The 20,506-nt window shown below is 37.0% G+C and overlaps 1 protein-coding gene across 8 annotated transcripts in view; it reads right to left on the reverse strand.

Annotated features, from left to right (window-relative positions):
* Nucleotides 1-20,506, reverse strand: part of SORCS2 (sortilin related VPS10 domain containing receptor 2) — a 546,630-nt gene that overhangs the window by 3,133 nt on the left and 522,991 nt on the right. For 6 of the 8 annotated variants that reach the window (XM_061468473.1, XM_061468454.1, XM_061468510.1 and 3 more), the window contains exons 20-26: nucleotides 20,042-20,175; nucleotides 18,776-18,899; nucleotides 16,901-17,013; nucleotides 14,548-14,673; nucleotides 10,370-10,469; nucleotides 9,365-9,467; nucleotides 264-421 (exon numbers count right to left, since the gene is read on the reverse strand). In XM_061468473.1, the coding sequence (XP_061324457.1) occupies nucleotides 264-421; nucleotides 9,365-9,467; nucleotides 10,370-10,469; nucleotides 14,548-14,673; nucleotides 16,901-17,013; nucleotides 18,776-18,899; nucleotides 20,042-20,175 (858 nt within the window). The remainder of the gene's footprint in view (nucleotides 1-263; nucleotides 422-9,364; nucleotides 9,468-10,369; nucleotides 10,470-14,547; nucleotides 14,674-16,900; nucleotides 17,014-18,775; nucleotides 18,900-20,041; nucleotides 20,176-20,506) is intronic. The other 2 variants (XM_061468482.1, XM_061468463.1) reach the window with 1 other exon arrangement.

Consider the following 20,506-nt stretch of genomic DNA (forward strand, 5'->3'; position numbering starts at 1 on the left):
ATATAATTTCTCTCTAAAAATGTCTGTCTCCTAACATGAAAATGCATTATATGTGTAATCATCCTGTATATAGCATGTCATCCATACATAGGTCTGTATCACAAGCAAGCCGAAAGAAGATAACTCCGATAATCCTTTGTTAGTGGTGTACTATTTGCTTCTTCCTGAGACTGAGCAGAAAATGAAAAAAAAGCTAAAATGAAAACAAATATCAATTAAAAATCAATTACTTATGAAAATTTATAAACTAAAAATGAAGTTACCTCTTGCGTTACCTAGTGTTTGCGAGTCCAGATCATCATCAATAAACTCCTCACCCTGGATGATGTTCTGGGTGTCCTCACTATGATTAACAGGGCTTGTCATTTCCTGTTCTTTTTCATTGTGCATCTGGGCATAGACATTTCTGCCTGGCAGTTTCCTATATCAGACAAGGAGAAAAAGTCTTGAGATGCAGTTCCCTTGTGTTGCGCACATGCTGGTATCAGAGCAGAGCTTCAGCAGACCAAAGGTGTTCCAGAGTCACAAACTAGCACTAATCCCACCCTCCCTTAGTTTTGTGCTCACAACCTAAATTTACCAACTCCTTATTCTCAGTCAGTTTTAACCGTCTTATCACAATGTTCGTACCAACATAATAATTTAGCATCAATTTCTGACTAACAAAGAACAATAATCTAAAAAAGTTACTAAAACCACAGAGAAACTATTTTAAGAACTCAAGCAATAAAAATACAAAACAGGTATTCATTCCTGTTTCCAGGTGTCTTTGCAAACATCAAGCTAGGTCACAATCATCACCACATCCCCCAGGTGAGGTGGGTTGATGCTGAAGTGTGAACATGTTGAATAGCATTCTCATGCTCCATCAAGGCTGAGGAGAGGAAGCAGGAGAAATCCAGGAGGCAGGGAATAGAAAGGAAGCAGAGAGTGAAGAACCAGGAGGCCAGGACCAAGGGGTAAGGAGGCAAACCGGCATCGGTCAGGGCACATAAGAAGACGGGAGAGGGTAAAGAAGTTAAGCAGGCAGCACTGAAGGAGGCAGAGTGTAAAGCTTGGCCCAGGACTACTAGAAACTGATGAATTAGACAAAACTCTGTATAGCAGTCAGCATTTAATTAATTCGTTCATTCTGATTTGAATCTAGAAAACCAGAAAGCATGTGATTAAATGGTTCTATCAGCTCTAATGAACAATTAGCACTATGTCTGAGATTGGGAGCATTAAGTCTTAGTATTGATAAAGACTTCTTAACTAGATTAATTTAATAAATTAGACTTTGTAAAATCAAACAAAATAATCAGGGACTTCTAACTGTGCAACAGAATTTATGGTTTAAACATTTATTGAGAGCCATACCCTTTGCTGTAGCTGCATTCATGTGTGGTCTGCCTGAGCACATAAGGACATCCTCTCCTAGGCACCAAGCAGACACTTCTGATTAGGGAGTTGCAGGCTGTACACTGCAAGAAGCAGCTCGACAGCCTGATCAGCATGACAGCAGATCATGGCTGTCAAAGTCTGTGCTTAAACACAGATTATTGCAAGGGGCAGACAATGAGAAGAAAACAGAAAACATGGTTGAATTGCTGAGGTTAAGCTGTGGTTTCTGCTGAGCTCCTTTACACAGTGAGAAAATAGAAAAACTGACACTAATTTGTAGGCATGTCTCTAAAAACAACCATCTCCTGCTCCATATTCTGGCAGCAGTTTGAAAGCTGGATAAATACACAGGTTGCTCTGTTTTCTCAAGGCTTTTGAAGATGACCTGTCTTTAAATGTCATTTCAGAAGAAAGGTTCTTTCCCAGGTGGCACCATTTTAGTTTGAGATAGAAGTTACTGCAGCATACTAGTTTGAGCAGCATCTTCCATTGCATCAGAATACTTAGAATAAATCAAAATTGCTAAGAAATGAAAGACAACTGAAATAGATCTCCTGCCTTTATTCTGAACTATCCAAGGGATTAATTGCATACTGCATACCTATATGTGTACACACACAGAGATGTATATAGGTATGTGTATACAAACACACACAAAATTGTATTTATATATATTTCTGCACCTCTGTGAGCTGAGAGTAAATAAAGTACTAACCAAATACAAAGGAGAAGGATGCAAACAAGGTCTAACATGACAACACTGTGCTATTATGACCACTTCAAGAGTTTCCTCGAACACAAACATACAAAAGCCAGGACCTGCATCACTCTCCCCCTACTAATTGGATGAAAAAAGCCACGATGAAAAGGGGAAGGACTTCCCTTGTTACCAAAACAAATACATTAGGTAATTAATTTTGATTTTTTTTCTCTAGGGCCAGTAACTCCAGACTGTTTTAATGTGTTTGCTAATGAAACTGGTCATGTGGAAAACAATATCCCTATCAATCAGACCTGCATCAAACCTGTCAAATTGCTCGCTTTCAGTCCACCGCTGAATGCCTAAGGGAAATAAAACCCAGAAGAACGTCTTTGCAACACATCTGCAGAATTAGCACATATGTTTCTGCAGTAATTAGGGAACCTTCTCAAAACTTCTGACAGACTGTAGAAGCATCAGTAGCATCATCAAAATATTTTTGACACAATAAATATGTTATCCATCTTGAACCCATATGGTGCATCAGACCTCTGCAGCTAAGCAAAGGGAACAGAGCTGCTAGTCTAACTGTTGTCCGTCCAGCCTGAAAAGCCTGTCGGAAACCAGCTCAACAAGGTGTGTCCTTTAAATCTTGAGGCTTTAACTCATGTGTCTGGTAAGACTTACTAGTTAGAAACCGCACAGTCACAACACATACTATTAAACACATTAAGGGGTTCCTAAAGGAAGAAATCTCACAAGTTCACAAATCACCATTGAACATATTGTTTTTAAGAGCACTTCTGTATGAGTTATGGGTAAAAGGAGAAGAGGCATAAGCTCTTATTTCTCACTCACCTAAACTTTGTGAGCCCAATCCTGCTAAGTATAGATCCTCCAAGGAAGGCAATAAAGTTCAGATAATCAGTGACTCTCCCACACTTTTCTTTGTTCCTCACAGATACAGAGGAAAGCATCTTAGATTGTAACCCAGAGCATGAATGGAAAGAAGGAGAGAATCATAGGTCTTGTAAAGGTCTTGTGCTTATGCTGGAGGCATTTGACCTTTTACACACCATAGAGATCTCTACGTGTTTCATATGGTTCAGTTTTACATGCAAGAGACTCAACCAGATTGAAGAAAATGATAGTCCAAGCTTTTTCAAGAGGTGTTTTAAACACATGTGCCAGATGTTCTGCTTATAAGGGACAACATCACTGTGGAATGAATCAGGATGTGGGTACCGAATCCTTGCTAAAGATGGGCCTGCCTCTGGAAATTTTTCAGTTGCCTCTCACTGCTCTAATATGTAGGAAAGAAGCTGCTACCTCTAATTACACAGAGAGAAACTCTTGTGTACCCTCTTGTGCACCTGATGTGCATTCTCTTCTTAAGGAAGCAGTGTAACTCTTTGAAGTAGGCGGAGCTGAAATGCTTGGATCTACATAAAAGACCACTGTGAAAACATGACAAGACATGAAATCTGACCCAAGAGAGTTATATCACCAATATGAAAATTGAAAGCACATTTATAAGTACAGAGAAAAGATTATGCAATAGATTCTTTTGGGGGTTTACTCTTCGGCTGCAAAATGCATGTGCTTCACATCCATCACTGGAGGCAATTACCTCTGCTGAGCAGCACTCTATGGTTTACATTTTTAGATCCTTTTGTTTTCTCTGTAGCATTTTATTTCAATCATGAAGAAGAAGAAATATTCATGCCTGCTCTGAGGACCATAAAAATATGTACTGGAGACCTAATTCTGCACAGATTTATATTGAACATCACAGCACATGGCTTTCACCAAGCTCTTCCTGTCTTACACCTGTTAGAAGACATTCCAGAAAGTTCTTTTTCTTTTCTTCCTGATATTCACAAATTCTAATCAGTTCATTCCTGAAACTATTTGCACTTAAAAATGTTCAGCAGTAAGGAACAGCAGGAGGGGGATGAGATATTGATTCCTACTCGTTTGAACTCTCTAGTTTATTTGGCTTTCAGTTCCTTCCTTGTGGAGTCAGTATTCACAGGCCTTTATGCAACTTCATTCATTTTGCAGAGGCTTGATTAAGATTCTTCTTAGTATAAAAAAAACCAAAAGGAACATATTCACATGGCAAAGGACACGGGAAGATGTAGCATTTTCTTGGAATTTAAATAAAACTAACAATAATAATCTATTAAATAGAATATTGTGGTGCTGGCTTTATTATGCTTGGATTAATGTTCAGATGACTTACTTTGTGCTTTAAGGCACTTTTGTTTTACTTGCCTCTTTCATTTCAGAAATCTTTTCTGCATGCTATTACTTTGATTTTTGAGGAAGTTTTTATGAAATATTATGGATCATTAAATTACTGCCTGGTTTTTTGTAACTAAATGACATGGACTGCGACTAAACTTGCTCTCATGGAATATAAAAGTAGCATAAGCAAGGTGGGTAAAAAGATAGCTTTTCAGAGACTGAAAACGAGACAGTAAATCAATGAGGCAGAAAGATAACACAGTTCTGCTCCGGATTGTGGAAATGACCAGGGAAGGGGTTCATTTACCAAAAGTGGCACTTGACAGCAGTGGGGGAAAAAAGAATACACACAGAACGGTATAAATCTGGTGGAAGTAGATTCATGGCGATTTGTGAAAACAATGCATGCAGCTTGAAGTACACTGTCAGTAGTCTGCATACAAATTAAAAGTTGGAGATTTTCATACTCTTTCAGAGAACCAAATTTGCTACCATTAACCAGGTAAAATACCTAAGCAGAAAAACCAACTATTTGTTCTGGTTTGGCTACCCTAATATCCTGTTGTTATATAGATGTAAAAAATAAGAAAAGGATTTCAGATCCATGATGATTACATGGGAGCTTTGATGTGGCTAAAATGAATTTTTCCTTCCCTCCACTTTGCCGAGTACAGACAGTGTTATTTGCCTTCTCTATACTGTTGCCCAGCACCGCACACCATAGAAGCTTGCTGTGAAAGGATGAAGAAATCTTTTCTGGATGGCAACTTGAAACCCACAAAAAATATAAACATTTTTTCAAAGGGAATAGAAGTGTGTTTTTCCTGAACCTAATTTAGTAAAGATGTTATGGTATAGAAAAAATATATGAAAGTCCCAGATCTGCATTAAAAAATAGACCTGACTTCTCAAATATATTTTCCAGCTGCTTCATATTGTTCTGGTCAAAAGAAACAGCTCTAGTCCATTTTACCTGGATGCTTAAACAACTGAAGCATACTAGTAGTACTGTAACATATTGTTTGCTTGAGGCATCAGATTGGTGATTTCCACCCTCAGAAAATAAGAGCAAAGAAAAGGCACATTATTCTTGGCTTGCCAGCCATCCATGTTCATTATCTGCACTGCATCCTGTGCCATAGCCACAGTCAGGTTTAGCAGTTGGGATATAGCCTCTCCTTGCTTCCATGCTGAAAATTCCCCCCCCCCCCCCCTCAAATGTAGCTAAACTAATCTTTGTTCATTTGTGGGATACAACCAGAATTAGACTTTAAAACCATCAACACTTACCATTTAACATTTACTTTTCATTTACTACATAAACATAGCCCTAAACTGAATTGTTTACCTACTCTGATCACACAGGATCGAAACCCTGCGTTTCTCATGACTTTCTGGCTTTCTAATTTTGTTTTTGTCTGAAGCAACCAATCAGTCTCTGGATTGCCAGGAATTGCTCCATGAGCTCCAAAGACTCCAGCACCAGTTTTTCTAGCATATGTTCCTGGTGATAAGTGGCACAAACACACCATTAGATAAAGTAGAGGCAGGGAGATGGAATGATAAATGTTCACTATTTTACTGCATATAAGAACACAGGACAGCAGTATTCCTAGTCAGTGTTTAATTATTTGGGATTAGGGCATATCAGAGCCAATGTAATTTACCATCACCTAATCATTACTAGACAGCCATGACAGCTCTGCTTATCCAGCAGACCCTACAATTTTAGTTCTGATTAGTAAGAAATGACACAGTTTTAATCTTTTCTTTAAAATGGGAATTCCTTCAGGGGTGATGTGACAGTGTTGGCTTTTAGTATGCATATAGCTAATCAGCCCAAATCCCACCACCTCTATATGAATCTGCTTTTGTTTTCCCCCTACCCTCCCTACTTAATTAGATAAAATACTCTCTTTGGTTTTTGCATACGAGACATCTGACATATAATTTTATGCAGGGTTGTTATTTTTAGATTACTGCTTTCCCAAAAACTAATTTTGGGAGATTTACTTCTTGTGAGGAACACCATTTTTTAGTGCTGGGTACTGCAGTTTTCAGAAAATGAGAAATTAAACAGGAGCTGCAAGTTTCATCAGAGAGGTCCTGACTGTCTTGAAAGATTCATAAAAAAGAATTATTAGATTAGTCCCTGGTATCTTGTCAACACTGTCTTTCATCTTGCAATTCTGAGTGATAAATTAATGTAAATTAAGCCTCTTGCTTGGGGACAGGAATCAATCCCTGGCACTCCAGAACCATTAGGCATTTTGAGCAGGTTTCTCCTTTTTCTATTGAACCTGTACTATGGTCTATACAGAAGTTTATTATTTTCTCTTTACTTTTCACCTGACCTGTGCCTTGACTCACTGCAAAAAGATTAAATGCTCTCACACATGAAGCTGTAACCTCCCTGCCAATGCAGTCACTATCTTAACTGCAACCCAGTCTTTCTATCTTGCATCTTTTCAGGTATCAAACAATCTTAAGATCGGTCTTCTAGGCCAGAAAAGAGAAAGAAATAGCGAGAGAATAGTCCAAGGCATGTCCATACAATCTTTTGCAAGCCACCTGCTTTGCCTGTGCCCCAAAGCCATCTACAAGTCCTGCAGACCCAATCAGTGTAGTGATAAAACTAAAAAGAATACAGATTTCTCTGACTTGAAGGAAAAAAAAAAGCTTTAACCCTTTTCTGAAGGGAGTATCTGACTTCCATAAGTAAAAGGAAAGCACAAGCAAATGTCTTCCATCTCCTACTTAATTTTGTGAATCATAAGTAAAAATTATGGACTTTATTAACATTTCAACACCTTATACATGCCTGTAAGTGGAAATAACTCATTTTTATATTTGCGTGTGTTGTCTGAGTTACCACAGAGCCCAGTAAATGTTGTTCTGCTGAAATTATATTCTAAAATGGAACAATTTTTGTTGCCGATGGCATTCTTTCAGCAAATTAATTTTTAATATACAGGCATATAATACTGACAAGCTGCCTTTGTGCACTACAACTTGCAACCTTTGTATCTATAAAGGACACTCAATTTCATAGCCTCAGTCCCTATGGACGAGTTTGTAAACTTACATACTCACTGTACTGACTTTAAAGGAACTCTACTCACAAGTAAGCACTCCATGGGGATCCAGCAATGAAACATCCATCTTTATAAACACAGGAAAGACATTTTTGAAGGGATTAAAGACTTGGGTGGGAAAGGAGTTCACAGGGAGCACACGGGGGAAATTGATTTTTCAAAGGCAGCACCAATCAGGTGCTCAATATTCTTTGAAGATCAAATTGCAAATAAAGGATGCAACAACAATAAAAATTGTCATCTTGGAAAAGATGAGCAGGAATATTTGAAAATAATTCTGTCAAATATCTCAGAAACAGATACGAAATGGACTAAAATTGAATACTACTGCATGGTCATTCATCAATGCCAACTGCAGTTTTCAGGCTACTGATAAACATTTGAATAACTCTCATGATTCTCCTCACTCGCATCTAAATTGAACCCCCACAAAATTTAAATGCAAAAGATTTTCACAAATTATATATAGAAGCGTGAGAGACATTAAAGCTTGCAATTTGCAAATTGTACTATAGTTTCCTCCTTAGTAAAAGCTCTATTTATAAAGCAATGGTTCATTGAGCATTTTAGAAAGAACTCAAGGAACATAATTTTTTTCCTCCTTTCTTGAATATTTCATACTTCTTTTGCCATGCAGTAATTGAGTCTGTAATTTAATTGCTCTCATTTAAGAGCTAATAAAAGATATAAATCATACAGCTTTTGAAAGATATCACAAGCAAGTTTTATGATTGCACACTACAAACAGCAAATCCTCCATCTATTGCTACTGAAATAATATAATTACACCACATCAACCATTTTTATGCTTTTCCTTGCTGCAGGCACCTAGAATAGTAAAATGGAATTTTATTCAGCTGTAGACAGCCTGACAGTCTGCGCCTTGTCCTTTAAAGAAATCAGCCAGAATGAGCAATAAGAAACTTAGCTGCTGCAGTGGAAAATGAAGATCCTTAGAAAAAAGGGAGGCTCTATATTGGCTTAGTGACTTTATCTAAACAAACTCTTACTTAAATGTTACCTACGCTTACTGCTATCACAAACTCAGTGCTGCACCCATTTCTACAACTTACGTTTATTTCACATAAAAGTCAATCTTTAAAAGTGAGACAAATCAATAGGAATCCTCACTGAGTAAGGACATCAGGATTTGATGATGATGAAGACTTGCTTCCAGTACGCTTAAACTCAAGAACTTCTAAGTGCCCCAGAGATACAAAAATACCAAGAGCATAGCCAATGATAACATAGACTCATGAACAAGAACAAAACCCTTTAAATTGCCTAGCACCCTTGTAGCTCTGATTAAAATCAGTTGCAGACTAGAGATATATTGGATTGTCAAAGGCTGGCATGGCATCCCTTGCCAATTTTGAGAATGTCTTACATAAAGTCCATCTCCAGAATTATCTCTCCCCTCAACAAACTTTAGTGTCAAATTAATGCTAATCTATTTCTGTCAGTCATTCTATATGGCATTGCCCCAGCAATTAAAATGTAATGTGTGCAAAGAGAAACTCCAGAGAACTACATATTTTGATAAAACTACCTTTTCAAGCAACTCAGCATTGCAGATGCATTCCTTGTCCCGAAAGCTTTAGTTTATTCGTAACTGCTAGGAGTAATAAGGTAGGACTTAATCAGGAATAATAATTTAGCTCAGCTCTGTTTCTTGATGATATTATTTAGACAAGCTGAACAAACTCCACATAGTTCCCATATTGCTGCTATTTATCTTGGAACACGGCAAGTGAAAGCGAGCATCAGTACAGGACCTTGATGCCTGAAAAGTTGGGAAAAAACATGATTTTCAAAGCAGTGGACTTTTTGTAATTCTTCAAGGAACCTTTTCAAATAACAAACAAACTCTGTTTTGCTGATCTGTGGATAAACCTAATTCTTAAAGTGTGTATGTCGTTGATTAAGGTTTACTTGCCTTTTGAACTTGTAGAGGATGAAAGCTCCAACTGCAACTAGACAGATAACAAAGAGAATCACAATAGCCCAGTAGCCACTGCCTCCTCCAATCCTCTGAGAGTCTGAAATACATAAAAAACAACAGCTTAGCACATCTCTCAGATCACTCACATTCTTGGGCTTTCTTGTCTATTTAATTGTCAGGGCAAAAACATTTGTTGCTATTTGTGTAAGTCCTTTTTACTACATCTGTACCCTCTTCAAGAAGGCAACAACACAAAATTAATTGGTGACTTGTGACTGAAGGACAGAGGACCAATTAAAAACAAACAAAAGCAAAACCAAAGCCAAACCAAAACACAACAAACAACTTTGAAGATTTAATTATTTGCATACACAGTGGGTCTTTTTCTCAGAATCTAAAGTTATCATAGGAAATGATCACATACCCCGAAGTATATGTGTTACCAAAGAAGGACTGTATTAATGTCACAGAAGGAAAAACTAAGGCTCTGAACAATTAATTCATCAAGGTCCCACATTGGTAAAGGCTGAAACAAACATGGGCTTCTTTCAACCCCAGCCTTTTATGCTGTCTAACAAATGTTAGCCCTTTAAACCAGATGACGTACTACAGCAAGACTGTAGCACAATCCACATTAGTGACGAGATAAAAGAGCTTTGTCTTCTAGAGGGAGCTGAGAGATAAAATATCATACCCATATTTACATAAATTGGTTGTGGTAAGCTAAGCTGTTCCCCCACAGCATGCTGAAATAATAAAGAAGAATATATTATGGGAGGTGATACACAAACAAAAATGATGGGACTCCAGATATTATATATATAGATATATTTACATGTATATACACATATTTATGCGTGCATCTATATGTAACAAATATGAAGTAAGTATATATGTATGTAGACATATATATTGATATGAAGATTTTCTCCTTAATTTATTAGAACTCAAACAGGCATCCAAAGGTTGTTCTGTTGGGAGCTTTGTGTATATATTTACCTGAACTGGAGTCAGCTAAAGTCACTAAGACCCAGTATCCTCCCCTCAGAAAGAAACTGATGTTGTGTGCATTCAAGGCCTGCTTTATAGCTGCTATTCTCTGAAAATACAACAGAGAGAATGTCAGACATCTTGCACTATGTTCAAGTCTGAGTTACTCAATGTTCTAAAAAGGAAAACCCCTGGTTCATTAAATGATAAGGAATTCAAAAAGCATTTGTCAACAATGAGCTGAAATCTTACAGAAATTCAGTGTTTAAAAATCATGCCAAACTCTATAAGCCGTAAAAGCTGATTTATAGCTAAATCTATCTTTCTGCTTACACCAAAGCCTTTACCCAGCATTTACCCAGTATGTGACAGACAGCACATCACTTGCACACACTATTTGGTTTACCTGGTCATAAATCACACAATACATAATTCATATTAAAAACTCTCCATTCCTCTAACCTATCAGAAGAAAAGCTGCAATGTCACTTAGATTTCTTGCTGTGAAAAGTAACTGGTATTTGATAATGAACTACATGTCATAATTTTCCTCACTTCCTTACCTATAATGGTGTGGATTACATTTATACCTAATTTCAAACAATAGTCCGTAGAAATATATACATCCACCCATGTGGAAAAAATCAAGATTCTTCCTATTTTTCTCCAGTGGATAGATAGTAAAATATGGTCTCTCACATTTTTATGGAGCAGAACCATTAAATATACTATCATATCCTAACCCCAGATGACAAACTGAATATTCCCTTCTACTTGCTTGTGTCTTCAACATGGGCAATTTTCTAAAAGATCAAAGCTAGTTTTATACTCTATAACTTATAATTTAGGACATGACTTCACACAGGATGCCAAATTAGAAATATGCTTTATATCCATGAAACCTTCATGAGTAACTTCTTTTATGATATCATCAATTATGGTGCTCATCTTTGACAAGCCTTTGCATATAATAGATAGAAATCCCTGTAGTCTCTCTTGTTATGGTCATAGACTACACAAAAGTTCAAATATCCTCACTCATATTCAGGAATAGCTAACTTATGAAACCATTCCACTGACTTTATTACATTTTTTGTGGGAGAATGGCTCAACATAAGGGTGATGGGATCATGAGCTCAGTTATTTTACAAGAAAATTACTCTAGATAGCTCCTAAGCATTTATCTTTTTGCCCAAAGTATGAAAAAAGAATAGATATGATAAGCATATAATAATACAATGATAATAATATATTGATTAGCATCTTTTAAAGTGATGCTGGTACCACTGAAATAGTTACTTGATGTCACTCCAGGTTCACCTTTGTGCTATACTGTGCAAGAGGGCCAACTACATTACGGTAATCTGACTTTGAGACAGTAAATGAAATTACCAAGGTCCATAACTGTGGATACCTCATATTTTCCTTGCAGGTGTTTGAGGAGCCAAATATTTGCTCTGTTTTTTGCTTAAGTGACTAACGTTTGTCCATTATTTCTCTCCCTACCCAAGCATATTCAAACTACACTTCCACAGGCTGAAAATCTGAATCTCATGTGAACCACCAGGTTTATTTGTTTCACTGTTAGATTGATGGTTGTTTCAGTACTTGAGGCATTTATTGAACACAATGCTGCCACCTCTCCAACATTTACAAAAAAAAAATCTACTGTGTGGAGGTCTTCTCTAGACTAAGTTAAGGTTCTTACACCAGCATTTGGATTTTCTATCTTTTTCTTTTCTACATCCTTTACAATTATAGTATTGGAACATGTGAACAAAGTGGCTCCTGCATTGTGGTATAACAATGCAAAAATAATGACAGTATTCAAACTGTTACCTACTTTCTTACGCATGTGGGGCTTGAGTTGCCCTTTTTACCAAAGCAGCTCACTGGGAATTTTCATGTAGTAGTGTATCTAGACAGAGCCCCAAATCTTCCTCAGAGTCACTGCTTTCCAGACTACTGTTTAAATGCATTTTAATTGACTCTTTTAACTAGACTCATCCCACCTGACATTAGACATGTAATAGATGTGCATAAATTAAGCAACTGAGTCTTCCTCCAGAGTCAATGAAGGAATGAAATTGCTGTGCTCTTAAAACCAGGTTAAATCACAGTCAGCTTTTATTTCTACATGCATAAATTTGAAAGAAAAAGGGCTTTTGTCAGAATTATCCAAAGGGCTCCTACTACTGCACTTCCAACTTATGATCTTTGTTATTGCTGGCTACTTTTATCAGTTATGACTCCTGTTCTGGACCACTAATTTAATCACTGGTACCACATCTGTAAAATACCAATAGAAACCACCAAGTATGTGCTCGTTTCCCGACCAAGATCTTCTGAAATCACATAATATCCCAAATCTAAAAGGTTTTTGGTCAAGAACAAATAGGTCTTCTTTTAGGGAAGACATTTTGGAAATATGTCTATATTAAGGATTTCATGGACACCTCCAAATATGCAGAAAACATTCTGCTTGGTAAGTCATCACAATATTGTCACAACACTGACTTTGAGAACTGGCACTACCAGCATGACAAAGCACATTCTTCCAGTTAAACATGATGAAAACCTTCAAGATTCTCTTCTGGGAGAATGTACTGAATCTTTACACAAGGGACACTATGTGTATTTTCCTGTTGACTTCACCAGTTACTGCTTGTAAGTTTATTTACATAGGGTGTATTTTTAGGACATTTCTTGAGTCACAGTAGAGTTACAACATATATTGTATCAAAATTTGTGCCATTCAATTCTAAATCAACAATTTTACATGCACAAATCAATAGCTAAAGTAAGGTAGTGCCCCTTAGGTACAATTTAAAAACAGAAATTTAGGCAGCTGGCTAAAGCAGGACTACTTATTACAGAAACTGTTCCTTGGTAAACTACTGTAATTTCCCCATAGTCCCACTAAAATTAAAGTTTTTCCAAATAATTTGCAACATGTAACTGTTTTTCTTTATGTTTTGGAGTAACTCGCAGGCTATTTCATAAACAAATATGAAAAAAAAAGCCTTAAGGCAGCATATTCTTTAAGCTGCCTTAAAGCACAATGCTAATATAACAGTTGAGATACAAAGGATGCTAACATGCATCACAGTTCATACTGAAATAATACGTTTGAACAACCTAAGAATCTATCACTATCAGCTCCGTCAAATTAATAAAGACATCCATTCCGTATATGTTCGGACAAAAGAATTTCCTTCAGAAACTGCATTCACACTGTATTCTGTGCATTTTAAAGTAAGACACCTGTTCAAGTACTTTGAGAACTTCAACCTACTCCTTTGGACTTTCCAAACCATACTGCATAAATTCCAATTATAATCTACTGGCTTTGTTTCCACATGAAGAGCTTCATCTTAACTACTTCTCCAGCTCTTTAGATATTATGACCTTGTCTGAAGAAGTTGTAAAATGCCCTTCAAATTTAATGATACCTTACATTGTTATTCTTTGTAATTCTTTTTTATTATTTGTATTATTATTATTATTAAATTTTCTGTCATTCTTTGGCATGACTTGAACTGCTAGATACAGGCAAAGGGTTGGGATCTGTTCCTTCTCTATCACAGCAAAAGGACAATTACTACAAATTGTTAGTGCCAAATGTTCTTGTGGAAGAAATATAGTTCCAAAATAATAAGGCAGAAACTAATGTCTTATTTTCATTCCTGTGTTCCCTATATTTATTTCTTGCCAAATGAAAAGGACTTTTGCTCATAAAGACAGAAACTACCTGCTCAATGCTCTTTGCAGGTCAACTATCAAGGTTCTTTTTCTGTTTGACCTGAAATCTAATTTGCTTATGAAAAGAGTGCAGAGATGCTTTGTCCCTCATTAGAAGTGTCAGTGTTCTGAATACACTCTTTGCTCTACCGGATCTTCACAGACTGACATGTCGCTACTGCTTTTCCTGTTTAAAAAACAGATTAGTATTACCTACTCTTGTGAAATACACCAATACCAGTAAGCACTAGATTATGCTGGTCTAGATACTGTCAAATACGGCAGACATAGCAGTTGCTAGCTTTTACACGTAACTTGTCAGGTGGGACTGAGATCTTTACATAGGTAGGGAAAACCTTTTAATTATTACATAAAGACAATGAGAGTATAGTGACTGCAAAAGAGGATGAAGACTGTTCTAGCCAGACATACATTGCTCTAGTTACCTTATCACTAGTTACGCTTCTCTTCCTTTTTGGTTGATTTGCTGGTAGTAGCACATGCAAGTCAGCAGTTGTGGGCAGACCAGGTTTCACAACTGTCATGAGTGTTTCTTCAGGTATATTTGTTTCCTGTAAAGACAAAGGCATATGGCAAATTATAGGACAGTGTGCTTTATATTTTAGAAAAAAATACATGAGTAATTCCACATATGTCTTTTAGTCTTTGGTATTCAGATCCTTAATATTTAGAGGATATTCTACCAGAAGCTAAAACATGAACAAATAGAAACACAAACTAAGTGAAATGTGAGCTGCTCTTTGAAGACTGGAAGAGCTTAGCATTGTTATCGCATTAAAGTGATTTAGTGGCATCATACAAAGAAGCCAAATCAAGTGGTATGCAGTGTTAGCAAAACTGTGCAATGGCTGTGCATTTCTAGGGCAACAGGAAAAAAAAATCCTAACTGATTTAGGACCTCTGTGAGCCATTCAGACACACAGTAGACTTAGAAGGGCATATTCATTACAGCTAACTTTAGCTTAGGGACGCTACTTTTCCATCTGTGTTTAATGGACAGAGAAAAATCTTCCAGGATAACACTAAGAGCACCTAGACTGAGTTTCAGTGAATACTTGCATCCCACACTGAAAGTCAAGTGCATCTCTTTTCAATGTAGTTTGTGCAAATTTTGCTTTTTGCCCCAAAATCCTCCATGTGCCATAGAATACAGCCACACAACTCTCATGACAACACTCTGGGCACTTTCTATAGCCTTTATCAAACAGATTCTGAAATTCCATTAAATCTTTCATATTCTTTTGAAAATGATTCAGTAATTATTAAAATGCAACGGCTATTTATAAGGGAGTAAAATATTTGTTTGACTGACACTGGTTATAGAATGGGATTATGTTGATAAAAGTGGGAAATTAATTTGACATTTGATGTGAACCTTAAAAAAAAAAAAAAAAAAAAGCACAAAATGGCATAAAAGCCAAAATTCCAGAGCCTGATTTGCACTACTGCAAATCCAGGAAATACAAGTGATTTTAAAAGCAAATACTTTAAGAACATTGTCAACCTGCACCTCAGTGCTACTGCCCTCACAAAAGCCTGTGTGGGCATGCCGAGTTGCTGGCAGTGTGTGTTCCTGAACAGTATAGCTCTAGAGCTCATAGTTTTCACTTACTTATCTCTGAGTACTGCTGCATGGCTTTGTACTTGATTTAACCTACAAGATTCAGCTGTTGGCAATCTACATTTCTTTTGTAATCTCAAAAAAAAGCTGCACAAATAGTGTGCCTATATACTATGTGTAATTTTCAAAGTTAAAAACTGGCACTGTAAATTCTTTCATTCTGCTTTGTTTTTACACAAAGGCTATGTCTTTTATATTATGCAGCATCATAGAATCACAGAATCTTAGAATGGTTTGGGTTGGAAGGGACCTTAAAGATCACCTAGTTCCCATCCCCTGCCACAGGCAAGGGACACCTTCCACAAGACCAGGCTGCTCAAAGCCTCATTCAGCCTGCCCTTGCAGGCACACTTGCAGGGACAGGACATCCACAGCTTCTCTGGGCAACCTGTTCCAGAGTCCACTCTCATAGTGATGAATTTCTTCCTAATGTCCCTAAATCTACCTTATTCTAGTTTAAAGCCATTTTCCCTGTCCTACCCCTACATGCCCTTGTAAAGAGTCATCCTCCAGCTTTCCTGTAGGCTCGCATGAGGTACTGGAAGGCTGTACTAGTGTCCTCATGGAGCCTTCTCTTTCTCCTACTTTGCTTAACTTCTAAATACAGGGGAAGTTTAGATTGGATATAAGGAAGAAGTTCTTTACTGTAAGGGTGGTGAGGCACTGGAATGGGCTGCCCAGGGAAGTTGTGAATGCTCCATCCCTGGCAGTGTTCAAGACCAGGTTGGACAGAGCCTTGGGTGGCATGGTTTAGTGGGAGGTGTCCCTGCCCATGGCAGGGGTTTGGAACTAGATGATCTTAAGGTCCTTTCCAACCCTGACTATTCTATGATTCTATGATATCACATTTAAGATATTCTTCCTGTTTTGGAGTCAGCAGTATTTACCAATATGTTTATGTATACACCCTAAGAGCAATATTTAGCATTAATTGCCAATTAGGCTGTGTTAGACCTAGACTGTCTATGTTACAACATCAACATCTACAGCCTGCAAATAAAAGTGACACTGGGCTCAAACTTGTTTGAAATGTGGCTCATGAGGTTCACTTTATTATTCTGCTCTGCATCCTTTTTTTCCAAATGGGAAGGCATTAACTTAACCTTCAAGCTTTACAACTGGTGAGGGAACATTTTATGAGCAATCTGAAAGAGCACCTTTGCAAGAAGTCGTGTTACTACCCGTCCTATGTCTTCCCTCCACTCCGGTATGTCGGGGTTGTACGTGTCCAGGTGCTTAGTAAACTTCAGAGCAAGAACATGAAAATTATCTAGAAAAATACCAAAAAGTAACATTTTTGAACAAATAACAAACCAGGTTGCAAAAACAGCTTTGTAGAAATAAAAGATGAAATATATAATTTGGCATTATTTGCTGTGCAGCGCTATAGTATCTAGGAACCCCACTGCTCTGTGTTTATGTACTCTGGCATGGAGCAAGACTACACTCCAGTCAGGCACTCTATTTCTTTCTGTACTTTGGTCAACATCATCAAATTTGTGCCTAAAGACAAAAAAGCAGGAAGAGTTAAAAACAAAACACCCCTAAGAAATTTACATATGTGATCTGGGGTCAGAACGTTACCAGTATTTTTTCCTTAGGACAATACACTGCAGAAACATGGTTGGTTTCAGTTATTTGTAATGGAAATGTGCCAATGGATCTTATTCTCACTGAATCATAAGCATATGTTTTTTGCCCGTTACATGTTCCTTGTAACATATTCCATGTTACATTTTTTTCATGTAAAATGAATACTTTACATACTCCATAAAATAGCTATGAAAATAAGATTAGAAATGATGTAACAAAGGCCAACGACTGCCATCTTAGAAATAATAAAACCAGTATTTCTCTGGAAATTTTCAAATTTATCTGAGATACTAAAAATGAGCTGTTCCTCAGTGAACAGACTCTAAAATTCTCCATTTCTTCATATAGGTTCCTTGGATGAACACCTGGAGAACTTAATGCAAAGCAGAGAAAGATCCTCTGGAATGCATGAGGCAAACCTGGCCTCCCTAACACTTTCATCAGAATTGTACTTTAATGTGGTTTTCTTTTCCAAAGACTTCTTTGTTTCCCCCATGGCCTTTACTTTCTTGCTCTTACTATCAAGATTGGCCAACATTAAGAGCAGAAGGAGTGTTGGAAAGCCAAAGTCATTGATCTAGTCACACTAAGACTTCTAAAGATTTCTAAAAAAGCAGATGGAATTGTAAGTGGTAGCATAAATGTTAAATCCATTTATCTTAGGAAAGGAGAAGGTTCACAAAAGCTCCATTTAGCAGGAGTCTTTTATCATTATTTTAAATTAATAAGTGTACTAAAAGCAAAAAGAACAGAATCTTCTTCAGACAATAGAGATGTATCGTGTTGTGCATTTTACATCTGAAGGCTTTTAGCTTGCATTAGAAAGAAGCTTTTTCACTTATCACAATTCCCGTATGTGACAGCACAAACACAAATGTAAATAATTTGTTGGCACTGCATTTTTTACAGTATATTATACCTTGTCACCACATTATACGACACAACAAAACACACCAGGGCATAATGTGAAACAAAAGCTTAAGGGTTATTCAGTAATTACAGCAGAGCTATTCTTGATCAAAACTCTCAAACACCAAAGCAACTGTGATAATAAGCAATTATTTCATATTGCTTTCAACGCTGAGAGCATATATAGAACTAAATTTTCTTTTTTTTTCAGAGGTATTTAAACTATCTAAAAACTGAGAAAATTTCTAGGCAGTATGGCTACATATAGCATATAGGAACCACAGTAAGATCTGAAATAAGCAAAGAAAGCAAAACACTTCAGATTAAAGCCTTCCATACAATCACGCTGTTCAACTTCATGGAGTTACCTATTGACAGTTCATCCCTCTAATTTTAAGAATTATACGTGGCATTAGAATTAATTTTACAACAGGTTCAGTTGTGTCAGAGCTGGGTTTCAGGGGTATAAGAAACAAGTACACATGAAACAAACAAAAAAACACCCAACAAAATTAAGAATAAAGTCTCACCAAAAACATGGACAACTTTTGAGTCCTGAAGCATGGAGCTCCCACAGGAAGCTTGCACTGTTACTCTGATGTCACCTGTCTCAGCAAACTTCGTCACCAAAAAACTCTCCAATGTAAGGAGCGGCTTTAAAAATACACAGAAAAGTTTAAAATAGAATTTCAGCAATAACCATGGGAACAGTGTCCTAAGAGAATGTCATTAAAAATGTCACACCGATTATACAATTAATCAACATTTTATTGAATCGTTCAATCACAGTTTTCAATATGGAACGTTTCTTTCCCTAAAGGGATCTTTTAGAAACAGAATAGCTGCTGGATGGAACAAACATTTCATTTAGAAAAATTCATTCAGATCCCACTGTAATTTTGAGGCAGGTTCAACAGTCTTGATAAGATCATAAGTAACAAGTCATTTGCCTCAAAAAATGTAGAGTATGTCAGAGTTAAAAGAATTAATTCTGTCGACTTAGAGCACAAACATGAAAGTGCACCAGTCCACCATAATCTCCAAGGAGGAGCTGAGATGTTCTGTTCCCTGACGACCATCCATATGAATTAAAAAAACCCTTCACATCGATCTGCAGTGGCTGTTCTAGCAATAGCAAAGTCAATATTATGAACAGATACAGATCTGTTATTGAAAGAACTACCTTGAAAGAAATTAACCCAGCCAACCCAGCCAGGCAAGAAATATTCCCAATAGAAATACCTGGATATTTATTGCTCTAAGATATGTTTATCTAGACTTTCTATCCCCAAATGCATATCACTAGATTGTTTGAGTGCTATCACTGTTTTCATATCCTCTTAGATCTTCGTTTATTTTAAACTCCCAGAAAATATTTATCTATACAGTGAATATACAGCACTCATATTATCAACATGAAAATGTACAAATCCAAGTCTCATCATTCACCAATGCTATAATCACAAATGCACCCTCCTCCATAATATTTTTTCCACAGGTAATGAAACAGGATAAATTGTTGTTCCCCAAAAAAAGAAAGTCATTTAGAAATTCAAACTAATTCTAGAAGAGAAAGTGCCATTTCCAGTTAAGTAGCAATAAAGGGAAATGAACATTTTAAATGTATGTGATTAACCAAGTGAAGTTAGATACTGCTTGCCACCAGACATAACTGGCTATTTGGAATGAAAGATGTTCTAAAAGAAGACATGCAACATGGCAGTAGCTTGATTAAAAGTTGTCACTCAACCTTTATTAGAGACTGAAAATCATCTCAGTCAAAACCATTCATGTACCTGCAGATTGTTTCCTATCCACCAGTAGAAGACTGTCAAATTGGGGTTCTTAGGCAGTATGATGGCTGTCAGGTTCACCTCCTGGTTTCTACCAACGACTGGAACCACTTCTAAATTTAAAGCCTGCAGTGGAGCTGAACAAAGTTCCCAAAATATCACTGAACAAGAATCCATCAATTTATTAATGACTCTTTTCCCCAAAGCCTCTCAGCTGCACACCATAAGGTCCTTCCCTCCTGCTTTTACATCTGTATTGAAAGCTACAGGCATAATTGGAAGGATCTCATTTCAACACACCATTCCCACCCTCCTCCCCAACAAACCAACCCACAAAACAACCCCTAAAGCAACGAGACAGATCACCAAAATGTACCTCCCGGATCCACTGGTTTAGACCCCGTTATAAAGTGAGAAAAAGCAATTTCAGCATTTTTTTTTTTTCATTAAGTAATAAATGATCAAATG

Source organism: Pezoporus flaviventris, unplaced genomic scaffold, assembly GCF_033815535.1.
Source record: "Pezoporus flaviventris isolate CSIRO_AGI_PZ_B2104156 unplaced genomic scaffold, CSIRO_AGI_Pfla_v1 ptg000002l, whole genome shotgun sequence".
NCBI lineage: Eukaryota > Metazoa > Chordata > Aves > Psittaciformes > Psittacidae > Pezoporus > Pezoporus flaviventris.